A 14,847-nucleotide genomic window follows, 5' to 3' on the forward strand; every position below is an offset into this window, starting at 1 on the left:
ATGGATCCAGTGGGTAGGGATGCTGGCCACAGGGAAGATCGGGGCCCAAGGAGGGATGGAGCAGGGCAGTGGAAGGATTCATCTTGATTCTCACCAGATTTGTAAATTCAGTTGATGAATTGGGATAGGATGCAGCTCACAGGCAGCTTAGCACACTCAAGACCCTGGTTCCTTCCGCAGGCAGAGAGAAAACAATAAAATTTGGCTGAAATTGGGGTAAAGTAACCCAGTGGTGGAGCTCCTGCCTAGAATCCCCCAGTGAGGGGCTGGGTGGGGCTCAGTGATAGAGAACTTATCTAGCATGCATAAAGTTCTGAACTGCATCCTGAATACCAAAAAGCCTAGTAACACACACATGATACACACACATGGGCACATTTATATACTCATCGCTCTCTAAGTGGAAGAAACCAAAGTAAATAAATACAATATATGAATTGGGAGGCTGAAGCAATGGCTCCGCAGTTTAGAGCCCTGCTGCAGGTATAGAGAACCTGGGTTTGGATAGCCAGGCCCCACATCAGGTGGCTCTCTCCGCCTGTTGTAGTTGTCTCCCTCTGAGAGCAGCCACACCCACTGTAGACACGCGCATTTTAAAATTCCTGCTATGCTGGGAGGTGGTGGTGGCACACCTTTAATCTGAGAACTCTGGAGCAGAGGCAGGCGGATCTCTGTAGTTCAAGGCCAGCCTGATTTACAGAGTGAATTTCAGGAAGGCTCCTCAGCTACAGAGAAACCCTGTCTCAGAAGAAGGAGGAGGAGGAGGAGGAGGAGGAGGAGGAGGAGGAGGAGGAGGAGGAGGAGGAGGAGGAGGAAGAAGAGCTTTCTAAATTCCTGCTGTGTATATTATAATGACGTTTCTGTCTACAGGGACTATGTCTATGGCATGGTCCCCTCAGATGACATTACACGGTAAGTCACCACCTTCCAGTGTGAGCAATCTGTGAAGCTTGCGCAGCCCCATGCCACAGTTCTCAGGATGTGCTCCCGTGGTTAAGTCACAGGGACTGAAGGAGATGGCTCCACTGGGTACCTGTCCTTTCCCAGGGGCAGTGGCTGCTGACGGCCTGGTGTGCTCAGGGTTGACTGTGTGCTTTTCTGTATGCATGAAACACATTGGACATTTTCACTTATATTAAAAAAAATAGTGGGGCAGTGTTGGTGCTCACTTCTAATTTCAGCACTCAGAAGCAGAGGCAGGTAGGTCTCTGTGAGTTTGAAGCCAGCCTGGTCTACAGAGTGAGTTCCAGGGTAGCCAGAGCTACATAGAGAAACCCTGTCTTGAAAAACAAAAACAGAAAGCCGTATAAAGCCAACCCCTTTCCTTACTCTCTGTTTTATGTGTGTGGGTGCTTTGCCTGTGTGTAGGTCTGTACACCACATCCGTGCAGTGCCCACAGAGTGGATCGAATCCCCTGGAACTACAGTTAGAGATGCGGTGAGTTGTCATGTGGAGACTGGGAACTGAACCCAGGTGCTTTTAGCCTCTGAGCCATCTCTCTAGTGCTCCACCCGCTTTGAGACAGGGTTTTTCTGTGTGTGTATGTGTCTGTGCATGGGAGCACACATGCCATGGCATGCATGGGGATGTCAGGGGCCAGCTTTAGACATTGGTTCTCTCCTTCTGCCATACGTGGGTTCCAGGAATTGGACTTAAGTTCTCCGACTTGTCACTCATTGAGCCATCTCTCCGGGCCAGCTTTGTCATTCAAACGCAGTGCCATCCATAACGGTATTCACGTCTGGTGATTACTCTGAACAAGACATATTCCTTTTTCTCCCAGGGGTGATTTCACATGAGCAGCAATCTCCTTTTTTTCTGGGCTGCTGGATAAAGGTCAAGGCAAGGTTGTGAGATCTAAAGAGAGGAATTCTTTTACTAATCAAAACGTATCGCTGGAAATTTTAAAAAAGCGAAAAAAGAAGAAAGCCAGCCTTTCTTGTCACCGCGTTCCCAGAATCCTTTGCGACGTGCTTGTTAGACCCCGGCTCACACAGTGACCGAATTATCGATTTGCCGTCTGGCTCTCTCGGAGGCTCATAGATTCCCCAAGGGCAAAGCATTCTTGCATTCTTCCTCAGGGAGACGCCGTGTGAAAAGATGTTTATTCTTCTACACTTCGCTAGTGTCTGTGAACATGCAGTAAGTAGCACAGTGAGGAGAATGGTTCCCGATTGGAGATACTGAGCATGTGCATACATGAACCAGTGGGATGTGTACTTGGGGATATGCAGGCCTGATAACTTTGTGGAATGTGGGTCTGGAGAGAGCAAAGAGTGGACCTTGCTGGTCATAGTGCCCTGATTGCACTGGGACCAGGAAGTTGGTGGCTGTTTATCTCTAGGCCTGTGTATTAAACCTGTGTTTGCCACACTACACTCAGGGTAGCCTTAGAGTCCCCCAGTGAGGGGCTGGGGTGTGGCTCAGTGGTAGAGTCCCTGCCTAGAATCCTCCAGTGAGGGGCTGGGGGTGTGGCTCAGTGGTAGAATGTTTGCCTAACACATCTGTGACCCTATACATCACAAAAACAAAACAGCAAAAGCACCAGAAACTAGATGACCAGCATCTGTTCCTCTACCTACATGTGTGTTGGGTGGGGGTGCTGTGCCCATGTCCTGTTCTGTACTTTCTATGATGATGCTGTGTGGTGTGAATCACATTCTTGTCTCTTTCTGGTGTGGGACGTCCTTCTGTATATGTGATGCTTTCATTGGTTAATGAATAAAAAATCTGCTTTGGCCTGTGATAGGACAGAAGAGAGCTAGGTGGGAAAAACTAAACTGAATGCTGGGAGAAAGGCAGAGTGAAGAGAAGCCATGTAGCTCCATCAGAAAAAAAACAGAAGCTGGAGAGAACCTTACCAGTAAGCCACAGTCACGTGGCGATACATAGATTAATAAAATGGGTTAAATTAAGATGTAAGAGCTAGCCAATAAGAAGCTAGAGCTAATAGGCCAAGCAGTGATTTTATTAATACAGCTTCTGTGTAGTTATTTTGGGGCTGAGCAGCCGGGAACAAACAAGCAGCCTCCTACTTCCTAGGACCCTCCTGGTCGTATGCAGCTGTAGGTGACAGCACCACACTTTGGTATCTATGGCTCCATGCCCATGGACGAAGAGTTGGGCCTCGCTGACCCTGAAGTTCAAGAAGCTTTCTGGGAAGGTAGCAGATGGAGATTAGATTTCATGAATCACGAGACTGGAAAGAGGGACAAAGAACTGGAACTAATCTGGGGCAGGGTGAAGGTCTCAGAATCTTGCTGAAGATAGTGGTGACATTCCAGCTGAACCAGAAGGTTCCAGGCTTTAGGTTCTGCACTTTTATATATACAATTTCATGCTCACCTGATGTTTCTATTAGATATTTGCAATATATATATATATATATATATATCAATGATGTGGATTGTTTATAGTCAGTTAGGTTCATCATAAATGACATTATCGATTAGTCTTATTATCAGTGTTCCCACTGAGGACAAGAAGAAACCAAAGCTCAGAAAGATAAGTGCACCTGCCCAAAGTCACTCAGCAAGCGTTCGCCGAGCCCTGGTTTAAGCTCCAGGCTGCAGAGATGGCTCAGTGGGTAAAATGTTTGCCTTGCAAGCGTGAGGACAGGGGTCATGGTGACGTGTGCATGTCATCTCAGTACTTGGGAGGCAGGCACAGGAGAATACAGCAGCGACTCCTGTTGCTCTCATGCGATGCTCACACTTATTCCTTGCACTAGCACTGTGTTGCACTAGCACTGTGAAACAGGTCCCACTACTGTGAGGGGCAGGGCCATGAATGAGTCGGGGTTTGGTTCCAGGCAATCTGACTCCCTAGGCAATCCCTACTAGATACTTTAACTTTTAAGTTATATTTATTAATACTGTGTGCATGTGCATGATGGTTGGGTGTGTGTGCACAGAGGTCACAGGAGAATGTTGTGGAGTTAGTGTTCTCCTCCCGCTTCTGTGTACCGAACTCAGGTTGTCAAGCCTGCGTGGCAACATCTTTACCCGCGGGACCATCTTGGCAACCTTCGTACTTTCTGTTTCGTGTGTACATTTATGGATATTTGGTGTGTGTGTATGTGTGTGTGTGTTCATGTATTTGCACACGTGCATATGTACATGTAAAGACCTGAGGGTCTCATCAGGTGCCTTTCTCAATCACTCTTTACTCCCCCCTCTCTGAGAGAGGGTTCCTCTGTGTAGCCCTGACTGTCCTGGAACTCACTCCACAGACCAGGCTGGCCTTGAGCTCACAGAGACCCACCTGTCCCTGCCTCCTGCTTGCTGGGATTAAAGGCGTGTGCCACCCCTCTCAACTCTCCACTCCTAGTCTGAAGTAGTTGAAATCATTTGGGTCTACGTGTGTAGGTGCACCACATGTGTATCTGGTGCCCATGAAAACCAGAAGAGGGTGTTGGGTCCAATGGAACTAGAGTTACAGGCATCAGGTAGGGGCTGGGACTTGAACCCAGGTCCTCTGGAAGAGCAGCCAGTGCTCTTAACTTCATCCAGCCCTGTCCATTGACTTTTGAGACAGAGTCTTTCTGGCCCCTGGAGATGACCAGTGCAGTTTGAGTGCCTCCTGAGAGCCCTGGGCTCCGCCCGTCTGCTTCCTCAGCACTCGGTCACAGCTGCACTTGCACACCTGGCTTTTTACATTGGTGCTGGGATCCGAACTCAGGTCCTCATGAGAGAACCACCTTCTCAGATCCCAGATTTTCTTTTCATATTGGTGGTGTGAGAGAGGAGCTCCCCACACAGGCTAGGCTCGCCCTCCCTCGCTGGCTTCCATCTCAGGCACTAAGACACACTGTCAATCATCCATTGTCATCTTTACAGTGTGACAGTTGTAGAAAATAATACGGCCCATTTCACAGGTGATCAAACTGTGAGGCGTGGTGGTGCGTCTTTGTGATGCAGCACTGGGGAGGCGGAGGCAGGAGGATGGCTGTAAGTTTAAGGCCAGCTGTATATAAGATCCCACCTCAGAAAACTAAAAGAGGAGGAGGAAGAGAAGAAAGACAAGGAAGACAAAGAGGAGGAGGAGGAGGAGGAGGAAGAGGAGGAGGAGGAAAGGAAAGCCTCCTGGCATGGCTGGAGTGTAGCTTCCCTGAGGCTGTGGGTTCCACACACAGAACCACACTCCTAATCTCCAGCTCTTGAAGTATAGGGTGAGGGTGGGAGGCCCTGTCCCCTCCCTCTCCTCGGGCCTGCGCTTTAGCCTGGAAGCAGGACTGAGGAAAGAGGAGGCTATTGCCAGAGTGTGGCAACCCAGCCCCACCATGCAGAAATTTGCAAAGTGTTCCGAGAACACATCTATCCAGTCCAACAATTCCTGTGCAAGGCTGAGAGCCCTTTTCAATTAACTGTACTATTCTTTTAGTTAACATGCCAAGCCCCTTGGCTTCTTCAGTCTGTAGCCCAGGTTGGCCCAGAGCTCTCACTCCTTGGTGTTGGAGTTAGAGGTCTGCGGCACCATTTTCAGCAACCTCTCTCTCTCTCTCTCTCTCTCTCTCTCTCTCTCTCTCTCTCTCTCTCTCTCTCTCTCTCTCTCTTTCTCTCTCTCTCTCTCTCTCTCTCCCCTGTGTGTATGACTGTGGTATATGCACACACGAGTGGAGTGTATACATCAGTGTGCATGTGTACACAGAGACCAGAGGATATGGATTATCCCTGCTCTATCACCAACTTATTCTGGAGACAGGGTCTCTCGCTGAACCTGGAGCTAGGGTGTCAGTCAGCAAGCCCCAGTCATCCTCCTGTCTCTGTCCTCTGCCATGCTGGGATTACATTAGACTTTTTCCATGGGTGGTAGGGACTCCAAACACAGGTTTTCCTGCTGAGACATCTCTCCAGCCCTCACATTTCCCATTTTAAAATATTTATTTTTAATTGCATGTATGCACGTGTGTCTCTGTGGGAATGTGTGCTTGTGAGTGCAGTGTGCAGGAGTGATGAATCCCCTGTTTCAGGGTCCTCTATAAGGTTCTGAACCTCTGAGTCATCTCCTTCCTTCCCATCTATCTATCTATCTGTCTGTCTGTCTGTCTGTCTGTCTGTCTGTCTGTCTGTCCATCCATGTATCTATCTCTATCTCTGCTACTCACCCAGAATCTGGAATACATCCCAGGGTAGCCTCCAATTTGCTTTGCAACCCAGGATGACCCTGAACTCCTGATCCCCCTGCTCCTACCTCCCCAGTGCGGGCACCACTGCAGCAGCACTGTGAAGGTAGGAAGAATCAAACCCAAGGCTTCCTGGATGCTAGGCAAGCCCTCCCAGCCGCATCTCCAGCCCCTTGACTGTTTTTATAATGGTGTTTGACTAGTCAGACTCTGAGATATTAGGGTCTCACTTCCACCTTGTGTTTATTATTCAGGGTTGTGGGGTTTTCCACGCTGACCAGCGAGATCTCTGGCTCCTAAGGCAGGGGGCGTGTCCTCTTTCCTCCGCAGTCGTTAGCAGCTTCTCTCTTCCCATGGTCAGATGCATAAATGCACCGCAGATCTCCGGTGGCCCATTGTCGCCATGTCCCCGCTGTGCCCGTTGTTGCTGGCTCTGGCCCTGGTGGCCATCCCAGGTGCCCGCGGCGCCTGCCCGTTGCCCGCAAGCCTGAAGCAGGACGATGGGACGCGCACGTGCGCCAAGATCTACGACAAGAGTGATGCCTACTATGACAATTGCTGCCAGGGGGCAGAGCTGTCCCTGGAGCCTGGAACCGACCTGCCCTATCTGCCCTCGGACTGGACCAACAGGGCATCATCTCTGGTAGTGGGCCAGCGCTGCGAGCTCACTGTGTGGTCTCAGCCTGGCAAACGCGGCAAGTCGCGCAAGTTCTCTGCGGGCAGCTACCCACGCCTGGAAGAGTACCGTAGAGGCCTCTTCGGAGACTGGTCCGACGCCATCTCTGGCCTCTACTGCAAGTGAGTCCTGGGACACCCCGAACCCCTACCCAGCCCCGCCACCCAAGCCCAAGGCTCACGCAGAATCCAGAGACACCCCGCCCCCAGCCCCGACCCCGACTAATATTAAGAAAGGTAGATTTCCTCTAGAAACTGTTCCTATCTCCGGGTGTACCCCTAGACTGGTGGGCATCTTATCTTCCATCTACGGCCCTCGGCCCCTGAGTCTCTCAGACAAACTCTGGGCTCCCCGGACTAGGAAGCTGCACTCCACTCCACTTGGGCTTGGTAGTGCACTCTATTCTGTGCCTGCGTGAGATTTCCTGACCTGAGAATGAGGAGTTTATTGGTTTCTTCCGTGTTCTAGATTCGAACTCACCTCCCCTCATTGCATTTGAAAGTGCACCCTAGACCCAACTCACAATCTTCAGAATCCTCTCAGACCTCAAGACCCCAGGCCCAAGTCTCGAAAACTCAATCTAGCCTAAATGTCCACCCCCCAGCCCTCCCCTCTGTCTAGATCAGCCTCAAACCCAGAAACCATTTCCAGACCTCCAAGACCCAGTCTTGGGGATCCCCAAGTCCAGTAATCATCCCCAAATCCCATAGACCTCAGGTATCCTCTATCTCACTGTAGAACCATTCCAAAGCAGCCCGGCCGAACTCCTCAAAATACTCACCAGCCCCCAAGCCCTCCCAGGCCAGGCCCCCAAGCTCCAGAGCCACAAGCCCCTCCCCTTCCACCATGGGGCAGCTCTGTGCCCTGGCACCCCTGTTGAGAATTCCTGTTTCTGTTACAGGTGTTCTTGATGCCTGAGGGCCTGTGATCTTCAGTTCCCAGAGTGCTGAGCCAGCCCTGCCTGACCTTGGGAATTGCTGTGGCCCCAAGAGCCAGGAGACCAGATGGCCCTGCTGCCTGCTATCACAGCTGCTCTGTAATACAGCCTTTGAGAAGTTACCCCATGTGCCTTTGCTTGTGTTTGAGACCCAAATCCACCCAGGCCAGGGTGAACAAGGGAGAACAGAATGATCAGGTCTGGGTCAGCCTTCGGACACAGACTTAGATTCCGACTTTGGGTTAGGGTTGAACAAAGACACCCAAGTGGCAAGGGAGGGCAATGCTATCTACTGTCTATATTTAAACACTATTTACTTCAGGTAATTATCCCTCAACCTCCCAGGGAGCTTACAGACCCTCACCATTCAGGGGTTATTCTAGGACCTTATGCCAGGCTAGAGCCATGGTGTGTTAGGTGATGTGGTAGTCTTTGATTTCTGTTGCTGTTGTTATTGTCGTTTTGTCTGTATTTATTTAGATGTCGGGGATGGAACCCAAGGCTTTGCACATGGTAGCAGGGGCTCTACCACTGAACTATGCACCCAGGCCCTTACCGAGGGATTCTAGGCAGGGGCTCTACCACTGAGCCATGCCCCCAGCCCCTCACTGGGGGATTCTAGGCAGGGGCTCTACCACTGAGCCACACCCCAGCCTCTCACTGGGGGATTCTAGGCAGGGGCTCTGCCACTGAGCCACACCCCAGTCCCTCACTGGGGGATTCTAGGCAGGGGCTCTACCACTGAGCCACACCCCAGCCCCTCACTGGGGGATTCTAGGCAGGGGCTCCACCACTGAGCCATACTCCTAGTCCTCTCTTTACTTTTAATTTGTGACAGGGTCTTACTAAATTGCACAGACTATCTTTTAACTCCTTAGTTGCTGAGATTACAGGCTTGACTCTGGGTTGTTAATTACAGTTAATGTTCTCCATCTGACACATGGAAGACACTTTAGTTCAAATTTTTCTGTTCAGGTTGTGATCTCTGCTTCACCTTTGCCCCATGCATGAGGGCTCTTAATGGCTGTCTGGTTTGGGTGGCTCTGAGGCTTCTGGGTACACAGTATCCTGAGCAGAGATATATGGGAACAACTCTGCCAGAATGAATCTAGGAGGATCTGGAGACAGGTCTCAGATTTGGGGAGAGTCTAAGAGTTAAGAGATGAGGGAGAATGGGTAAGTGGGAATCCTTCAGGAGCACACACTGCGGGATAGAAAAAGGATCGGCTCTCAGGCTATGAGTTGGATCAGCAGGTAAAGGGGTTTGTTACCAATCCTGATGAACTGAGTTCGACCCCCAAGACCCATAAGGTGGAAAGAAAATAGAGGTCAGGCTAGGCCCTGTGCTGCAGACCTCTAGCCTCAGCTACTCGAGAGACTGAGGCAGAGGATTGAAAATCGAAACCAATTTGAGCCACTTAGCTAGATCCTGTCTCAGAATCTTAATATGTAAAAAGAGCTCTAGGGATGCATTTCAGTGGTAGAGAGCCCATCCAGAATACACCAAAGAACCTGAGGTCGATTCTAAGTGCTGCAAAAGAGGTCAGAGTTCACTGTCAAAGTTCCAGAGGTCAGAGAAGTGCTCAGAAGTCAAGGATCTGTTGAGCGGGTGAGCTGTGGACTGAGGGAGGCTCTAAGGAGTGAAGATGGACAGGTACTCAGGCTCTCTGAGCACATGTGTTCTTAGAGCCACTCAGGGACGGTTTATTGAATGCCTGCTAGGAGAAAGGCAGTGGGTTTGCAAGGAGCAACCTCAGCTTAGCGGCACATCCAGGAGATGTTGGAGACATCAAAGAGATCCTGGGGTCAAGCAAGATCTGAGAGACCTTGCTAGAGAAATTGTTAGGGGGGAGCCAGGGGAGGGAAGGGAGCAAAGTAGGGCCATGGGGTGAAGGAGACAAGGGTTGAGCGTCCTGGAGGGTAGCAAGGGTACAAAGGATGAGAAGGCGTCAGGGAGGTGAGGTGAGGGGTCAGGTTAGGAGGGGGCGAGGATGAGGGGAGAGGTCAGGGGGTGAAGAAGAGTGAGGGGTGAACAGGGTTTAGGGAAGTAAGGAGGGGTCAGGGCGAGTAGGAATCAGGAGGTAAGGAGGGGTCAGAGGTGAACAGGGTTGGGGTGAAGAGGGGTCAGGGAGGTAAGGAGGAGTCAGGGTGAACAGGGGTCAGGGAGGTAAGGAGGTGTCAGAGGTGACCAGGGAGTCAGATTTTTGGCTATGCACACACATAGGGAGGGGACAGAAAGCAGTAGCATCATGGAAATGCTAAGGGCTCAGAGGTGACAAACACCAGTACTTCCAAGGGTCATGATAGACTTGGCAAGCCGGTCAGTAGTCACTCCCGGAGCTGCACAGACACTGAGGAGTCGGTCACCCTTGTCCTCCGCAGCCCGCCAGCCTCCATGCGGTTCTTGGCCTTGTGCTGGAAGTGGACATAGCGCACTCCGGGACCGTACTGGCGGAAGACGTGGGACACCTGTGGCAGCCCAGGGTTAGGAAGAAAGTCTCAGCAAGGTGGCCACAGCCTGGTGTCCCTCCTCCTTCTGCCCAAGGTCTTGGGAAAGAACACCTGTGTGGGCACGACCTGTTGGCATCTCACCTGAACCCAACGGCCAGGGGGGCCTCTCCCATTGGTCCGAGGGGCCACGTGGTGCTGGGCAATGACAGTGCGGCGGTCAGCTGCTAGCAACCAGACGTGCAGCTCATAAACACACTGGTCCAGGCGGCTGTCCTCGAACCTGGAGGAGGGTCAGGCTTTCACCGCCATGCAGCTATCCCATCATCTCAGCCCCAAGCCCCGGTCCAGTGGGGGAGTAGACACGTCACCAAAAGTGACACTACACATGTAAATGGGGAGGAGCAGGCAGAAATCAAGGTGAAGTGGGGTACAGGCAGGGGGAAGAGCAAGAAGAGGGTGTAGTGGAGGTTAGGGATGGGGTGGGAAACGCAGGGCATTGGAGCAAAAGCGGATGGCGGATGGCCCTTCGTATAACTGGGGTAGGCATCCAGGTGGAGCTGTGAGAAACTGCCCCTTAACAAGAAGAGAGGGAATCTTGGAATCACAGAGGGGCACAGTCTTCAGCGGGTAAAAGAACAGCCTGGCCCAGAGGGACCCCACCCAATTGACTTCTGAAAGAAACAAAGGCTGTAACAAAGGGCCAGAGGAGGCAGGACCCGGAGGAACACAATGTCAAGGGGACAGGAAAGCCTGAGCTCTGGGAAGCCTGGGACAGCCATGATCAGGCAGCCAGGCAGGGCGGGACAGTCAGGTGGGCGGGGCAGCCAGGCAGGGCGGGGCAGTCAGGTGGGCGGGGCTCACCAGTCCATGATGGTGATATCAGGCTGTTCATCGTCCAGCAGTTCTTCCCAAAGCTTCTTGGCCAGCAGGTTCACACATTGCTCCTTCACGGTCCAGCTGCAGAGGAGCAAGAGAGGAAATGGGACTGGGCCTGAGGTCTCCCAGGGAACAGGATGCATGATCACAGGGCTCTAGTGACAGCAGGAGAATCGCCCGACTCCTTCCTTCCACCTCCATTCATGAGGACCTGAAGTCTTGGTCCCTAGGAGACCCTGGAGGACAATGTACACAAGCCCTCTGCTCCAGAAGAGAACTGACACTTAGTGTTACCTTATCTTAAAATAAGAAGTAAAGAGAGGACTAGAGGTCCTCAGTAGTAGAGCCCCTGCCTGGAATCCCCCAGTGAGGGGCTTGGGGTGTGACTCAGTGGTAGAGCCTCTGCCTAGAATCCTCCAGTGAGGGGCTGGAGTGTGGCTCAGTGGTAGAGCCCCTGCCTAGAATTCACCATACAGGAGCTGGACTGTGGTCAGTAGAGGACCCAGGTCACTCTCTCCCAGGGAAAGAGGATAAGAGTAAGTTTTATCAAACACCTACTGTGTGCTGGCCAGACTTCTTGGGTGCCTATGTTGCATGTTTAATAGGGATTCTGTTATGACTAACCCTCTCACCAGAGCAAGAAAGAGAGGTTCTTCTGCAGGAGAACAGCAAAGAAGGCTGGAGAAGGGAAGGTGGAATTCCACCCCACCCCCACCCCTGTGGCAACTCACCTGAGGGGCCCCTGCAGGTTCTCAGTAGTAATGTACCATCCGCGGAAATTACCTGGCCGGCGGGGAGGAAAAAAGCGTTGGTTGGTGAGACATCATTCCTTGAGGGGCGCCATCCTCTCTGACAGAACCCCCATCGCTTACCCAGGTCAGTCAGGGGCTTCCGCGTGGGACCCGTAGGGGGCGCCGGCTGGTAGATATTAATGCCTGAATCACAAAGGAGAACCGAGCCTTAGGTCAGTGCCTGCCTCCTCCCGTCTTCCTTCCCCTGGAGCTAGACTGGAAGGGCAGGAACCCAAGCCGGGCTAGACCAGCCTAGCAGGGACTAAGGAGGCCGGTGGGCGGTTATGGTGAGTCTCTGGAGCTCCAGAAGAAATCTAGAGAAAAGGACCGAAACACAGACGGAGGCGAGGGAGAGAGACAGACAGGGTGAGACACGCACCGAGACCATATGCAGAGTAGGATAGAGATACGGAAACACAGACGTGCAGTGACAGACGAGGAACCACAGAAGAAGATGAAGAGACCGAGGGTCTGAGCAGCGCGCCAGATGTCCCCAGCTGCGTCCCCACCTTCGGGGTTGGGTGAGCTGAGCAAGTTGCGGTAGAGCGGCCGCTCCAGAAACAGCAGCCTCCAGCTGAGGCTCGGTGGCAGCTCCAGCTTCCCGCTCAGGGGTCCCCATTCTTCCAGCAGCAGCTGCCTGGCTTCGACCTCGGTGGGCGCCTTGGGCTCTGGGAGCTCAGGAGTCTCCGGGGACAAGGGAGATTTTGGGGACGGCGGTGGTGGTGGAGACTGTGCAGGCGGTGGCAGCTCCTCGGAGTTCTGGGACCCCTCAGCTTCCATCCTGCCGCTGAGCGTGTCTCTGTCCTGTGTCTTCTCTAACCCTAAGGTTTGGGTGACTGGGTCGGGGTTCCTAGGATCCAGGTTAACTGGGGGTGGAGGGGTGGGACAAGTCATCAGGCATTTAAGAGAGGGTGTGTTAGGGGAAGGATCCGAACCCCGGGGGCCCTCCTCCCTCAGACTAAGAGCTCAGTTTGCGAAGTCCTCCTCCTCCTAACCTAGCGTTCCAGGCTCACAGCCTTGCTCCTCAGATCCAGGGGTTCAGACGCCAGCTGTTCTCCCTCAGACCCAGGAGTCCAGGCTCCAGTCCTCCTCCCTCAGAAGGGGTTCAGTCTCTGCCCCCTCAGCTTCTCACTCCTCTGCCCCAGTTTCCCCAAGGCCAGCTGAGGACCTTCCCTGGTGCCTGGGGCTAAGTCAGGCTCTCTAATGACCCGGCAGGACTGAAGCCAGTTAAAGCTAATCCCATGTGGGGCTGGGAATGGGCAGGGGTCTAGCCTCTGGCACGTCTTCACCTCTCCTGAGACACTTCTCAGGTACTCAGACATTTTTGTTATTCCGAAAAGCAAAATAGGTCAGGGTGAGGCCGGAAGCAGGGATGCCAGAGGTGGGCGACCCATGGAGCCTGGAGGCGGTAGCCCCTGACTGGGCTACTCTGGGTGACTGTCCCTCCCTGCCTCCTCCCCCAGGAAGAATGGGGCACCGAGGAGGCAGGACTTTGGGGCGTGAGGAACCTGTAGGGCCAGATACCCAAGGCCACTTCCTGCCTGTGGCCCATCCCCACCCCGGTCTGGTTAGCTCTGAGTGGAGATGATCCCTTGCCGGGAACTTTGGTGCCAGAAAGGTGCCTTAAACCCATTTCAGTAACAAAGAGGAGGAGCAATGAGATGATGGGCAGTTTGTAAGCAGATCTGGGGTCTGAAGCCCCCAGCCCAGATCTCACCCGGACAGCCCTGGGCGAGCTACTACTGGCTTCTTGGTTATTTTGCTGTTGTTTAGAGGCTTTCGTGTTTTATAGACAAAGTCTATATGTAGTCCAGGCTGGCCTGATCGTCCTGCTTCTACCGCCCAAATGATGTTGTTACACAAGCTTGTGCCACATGCCCTGTGTGTGCTGCCATTGCTATCCCATACTCCCCGGCTAGACCCACGCTCACTTCCACACTCCCTGTCCTTCCTCAGACTCAGAACTCAGAGCCTCCAACTCCTGGAGTGGTGCTCACGCTCAGGGGTGTTCACGCTCCAGTTGTGATGCCTGCCTTGCTCTCATTGTTTCCAGCCCGGAAATGGGGTAAGCCATCCTGTCTCCTCATCCACCTTAGAAAGAGTCCACCCTGTCATTCCACCCATTTTGCCAATGAAGAAACAGAGACACAGAAAGGTCTAGTGACTCATTCGAGATTGCCCAGCAGGAACACGGCAAGTGGGACAGACGTGCAGGAAGTCTCAGGTGTGCTCAGATTTGAATCAAGAAACACAGCTCACAGTGATGAGGACTTCAGCCGATGGTAGCTGTTGATATTATAGTTATTAGAGTTCTTTGACTTAGACCCATTCACCTTTATGAGAGCCCCGCGCAGCAGCAAGAGCCCGTGATAAAGCGCAGGCACAGCTCAGGGAGCTGAGGCAGGAGGCTGTTGGCTGTGGACCACACTGAAGGGCTGGGAAGTCACCAGGCCCTAGGAGGGCTGAGGTGACAAACACACCTTCCAGGTACCACACCTCAGCGGATGAGCCCACGGCACACCCAAGACTGCACGCACTCCTGGGGCCACCCCGGCCCGTGCTCCTGTCCCAGCTACACTTCCACCCGCCTACCTCAAGCCTGTCACGATGGGTGGGAGGGAAGCCTGATGAGTGGGGCCAGAATCCAGGGCAAGGCGTGGCTACATCCTGCAGGAACCTGGAGGAAGAAGCCCAGGACTACAGAGGCTTTCTGTTTTTTTAAAAAATATATTTATTCTTCCCTAATTCATACACACATAAACAGATACGATTTTAAAAATGTACTTTGATTATCTTATCCCCCATTATCCTTACCCACCCCCTCCCTCTGGCCGAAACTAATATGCCCCTGTCCTACTTTGATGTATTTTATTTGTTTGTTTTCTTTGAGAATATATTCTTAAGGAGTTCAGGCTGCCCTTCAATTCCCAGCTATGGTGCTGGGCTGTCAGATGGCCTGTGGAGTGTGCTGAATTGTTTCTTTGTGTTGGG

At 52.5% G+C, this 14,847-nt stretch overlaps 2 protein-coding genes across 2 annotated transcripts; one reads left to right on the plus strand and one right to left on the minus strand.

Moving 5' to 3' along the window:
• The first annotated feature begins 6,528 nt into the window (after positions 1-6,528).
• Positions 6,529-6,927, plus strand: Sycn (syncollin). Its single transcript, XM_038340975.2, has one exon. The coding sequence runs from the start codon at positions 6,529-6,531 to the stop codon at positions 6,925-6,927; it is 399 nt and encodes a 132-aa protein (XP_038196903.2).
• Positions 6,928-10,066: 3,139 nt separating this feature from the next.
• Positions 10,067-12,750, minus strand: Nccrp1 (NCCRP1, F-box associated domain containing). Its single transcript, XM_038340976.2, has 6 exons — positions 12,366-12,750; positions 11,938-12,000; positions 11,797-11,848; positions 11,051-11,146; positions 10,331-10,469; positions 10,067-10,207 (listed from the first exon to the last, which is right to left on the minus strand). Exons 1-6 carry the CDS (start codon positions 12,748-12,750, stop codon positions 10,067-10,069), a joined length of 876 nt encoding a protein of 291 aa, XP_038196904.2.
• Between the last annotated feature and the right edge of the window lie 2,097 nt (positions 12,751-14,847).

This window comes from Arvicola amphibius, chromosome 8, assembly GCF_903992535.2.
Source record: "Arvicola amphibius chromosome 8, mArvAmp1.2, whole genome shotgun sequence".
Taxonomy (NCBI): domain Eukaryota; kingdom Metazoa; phylum Chordata; class Mammalia; order Rodentia; family Cricetidae; genus Arvicola; species Arvicola amphibius.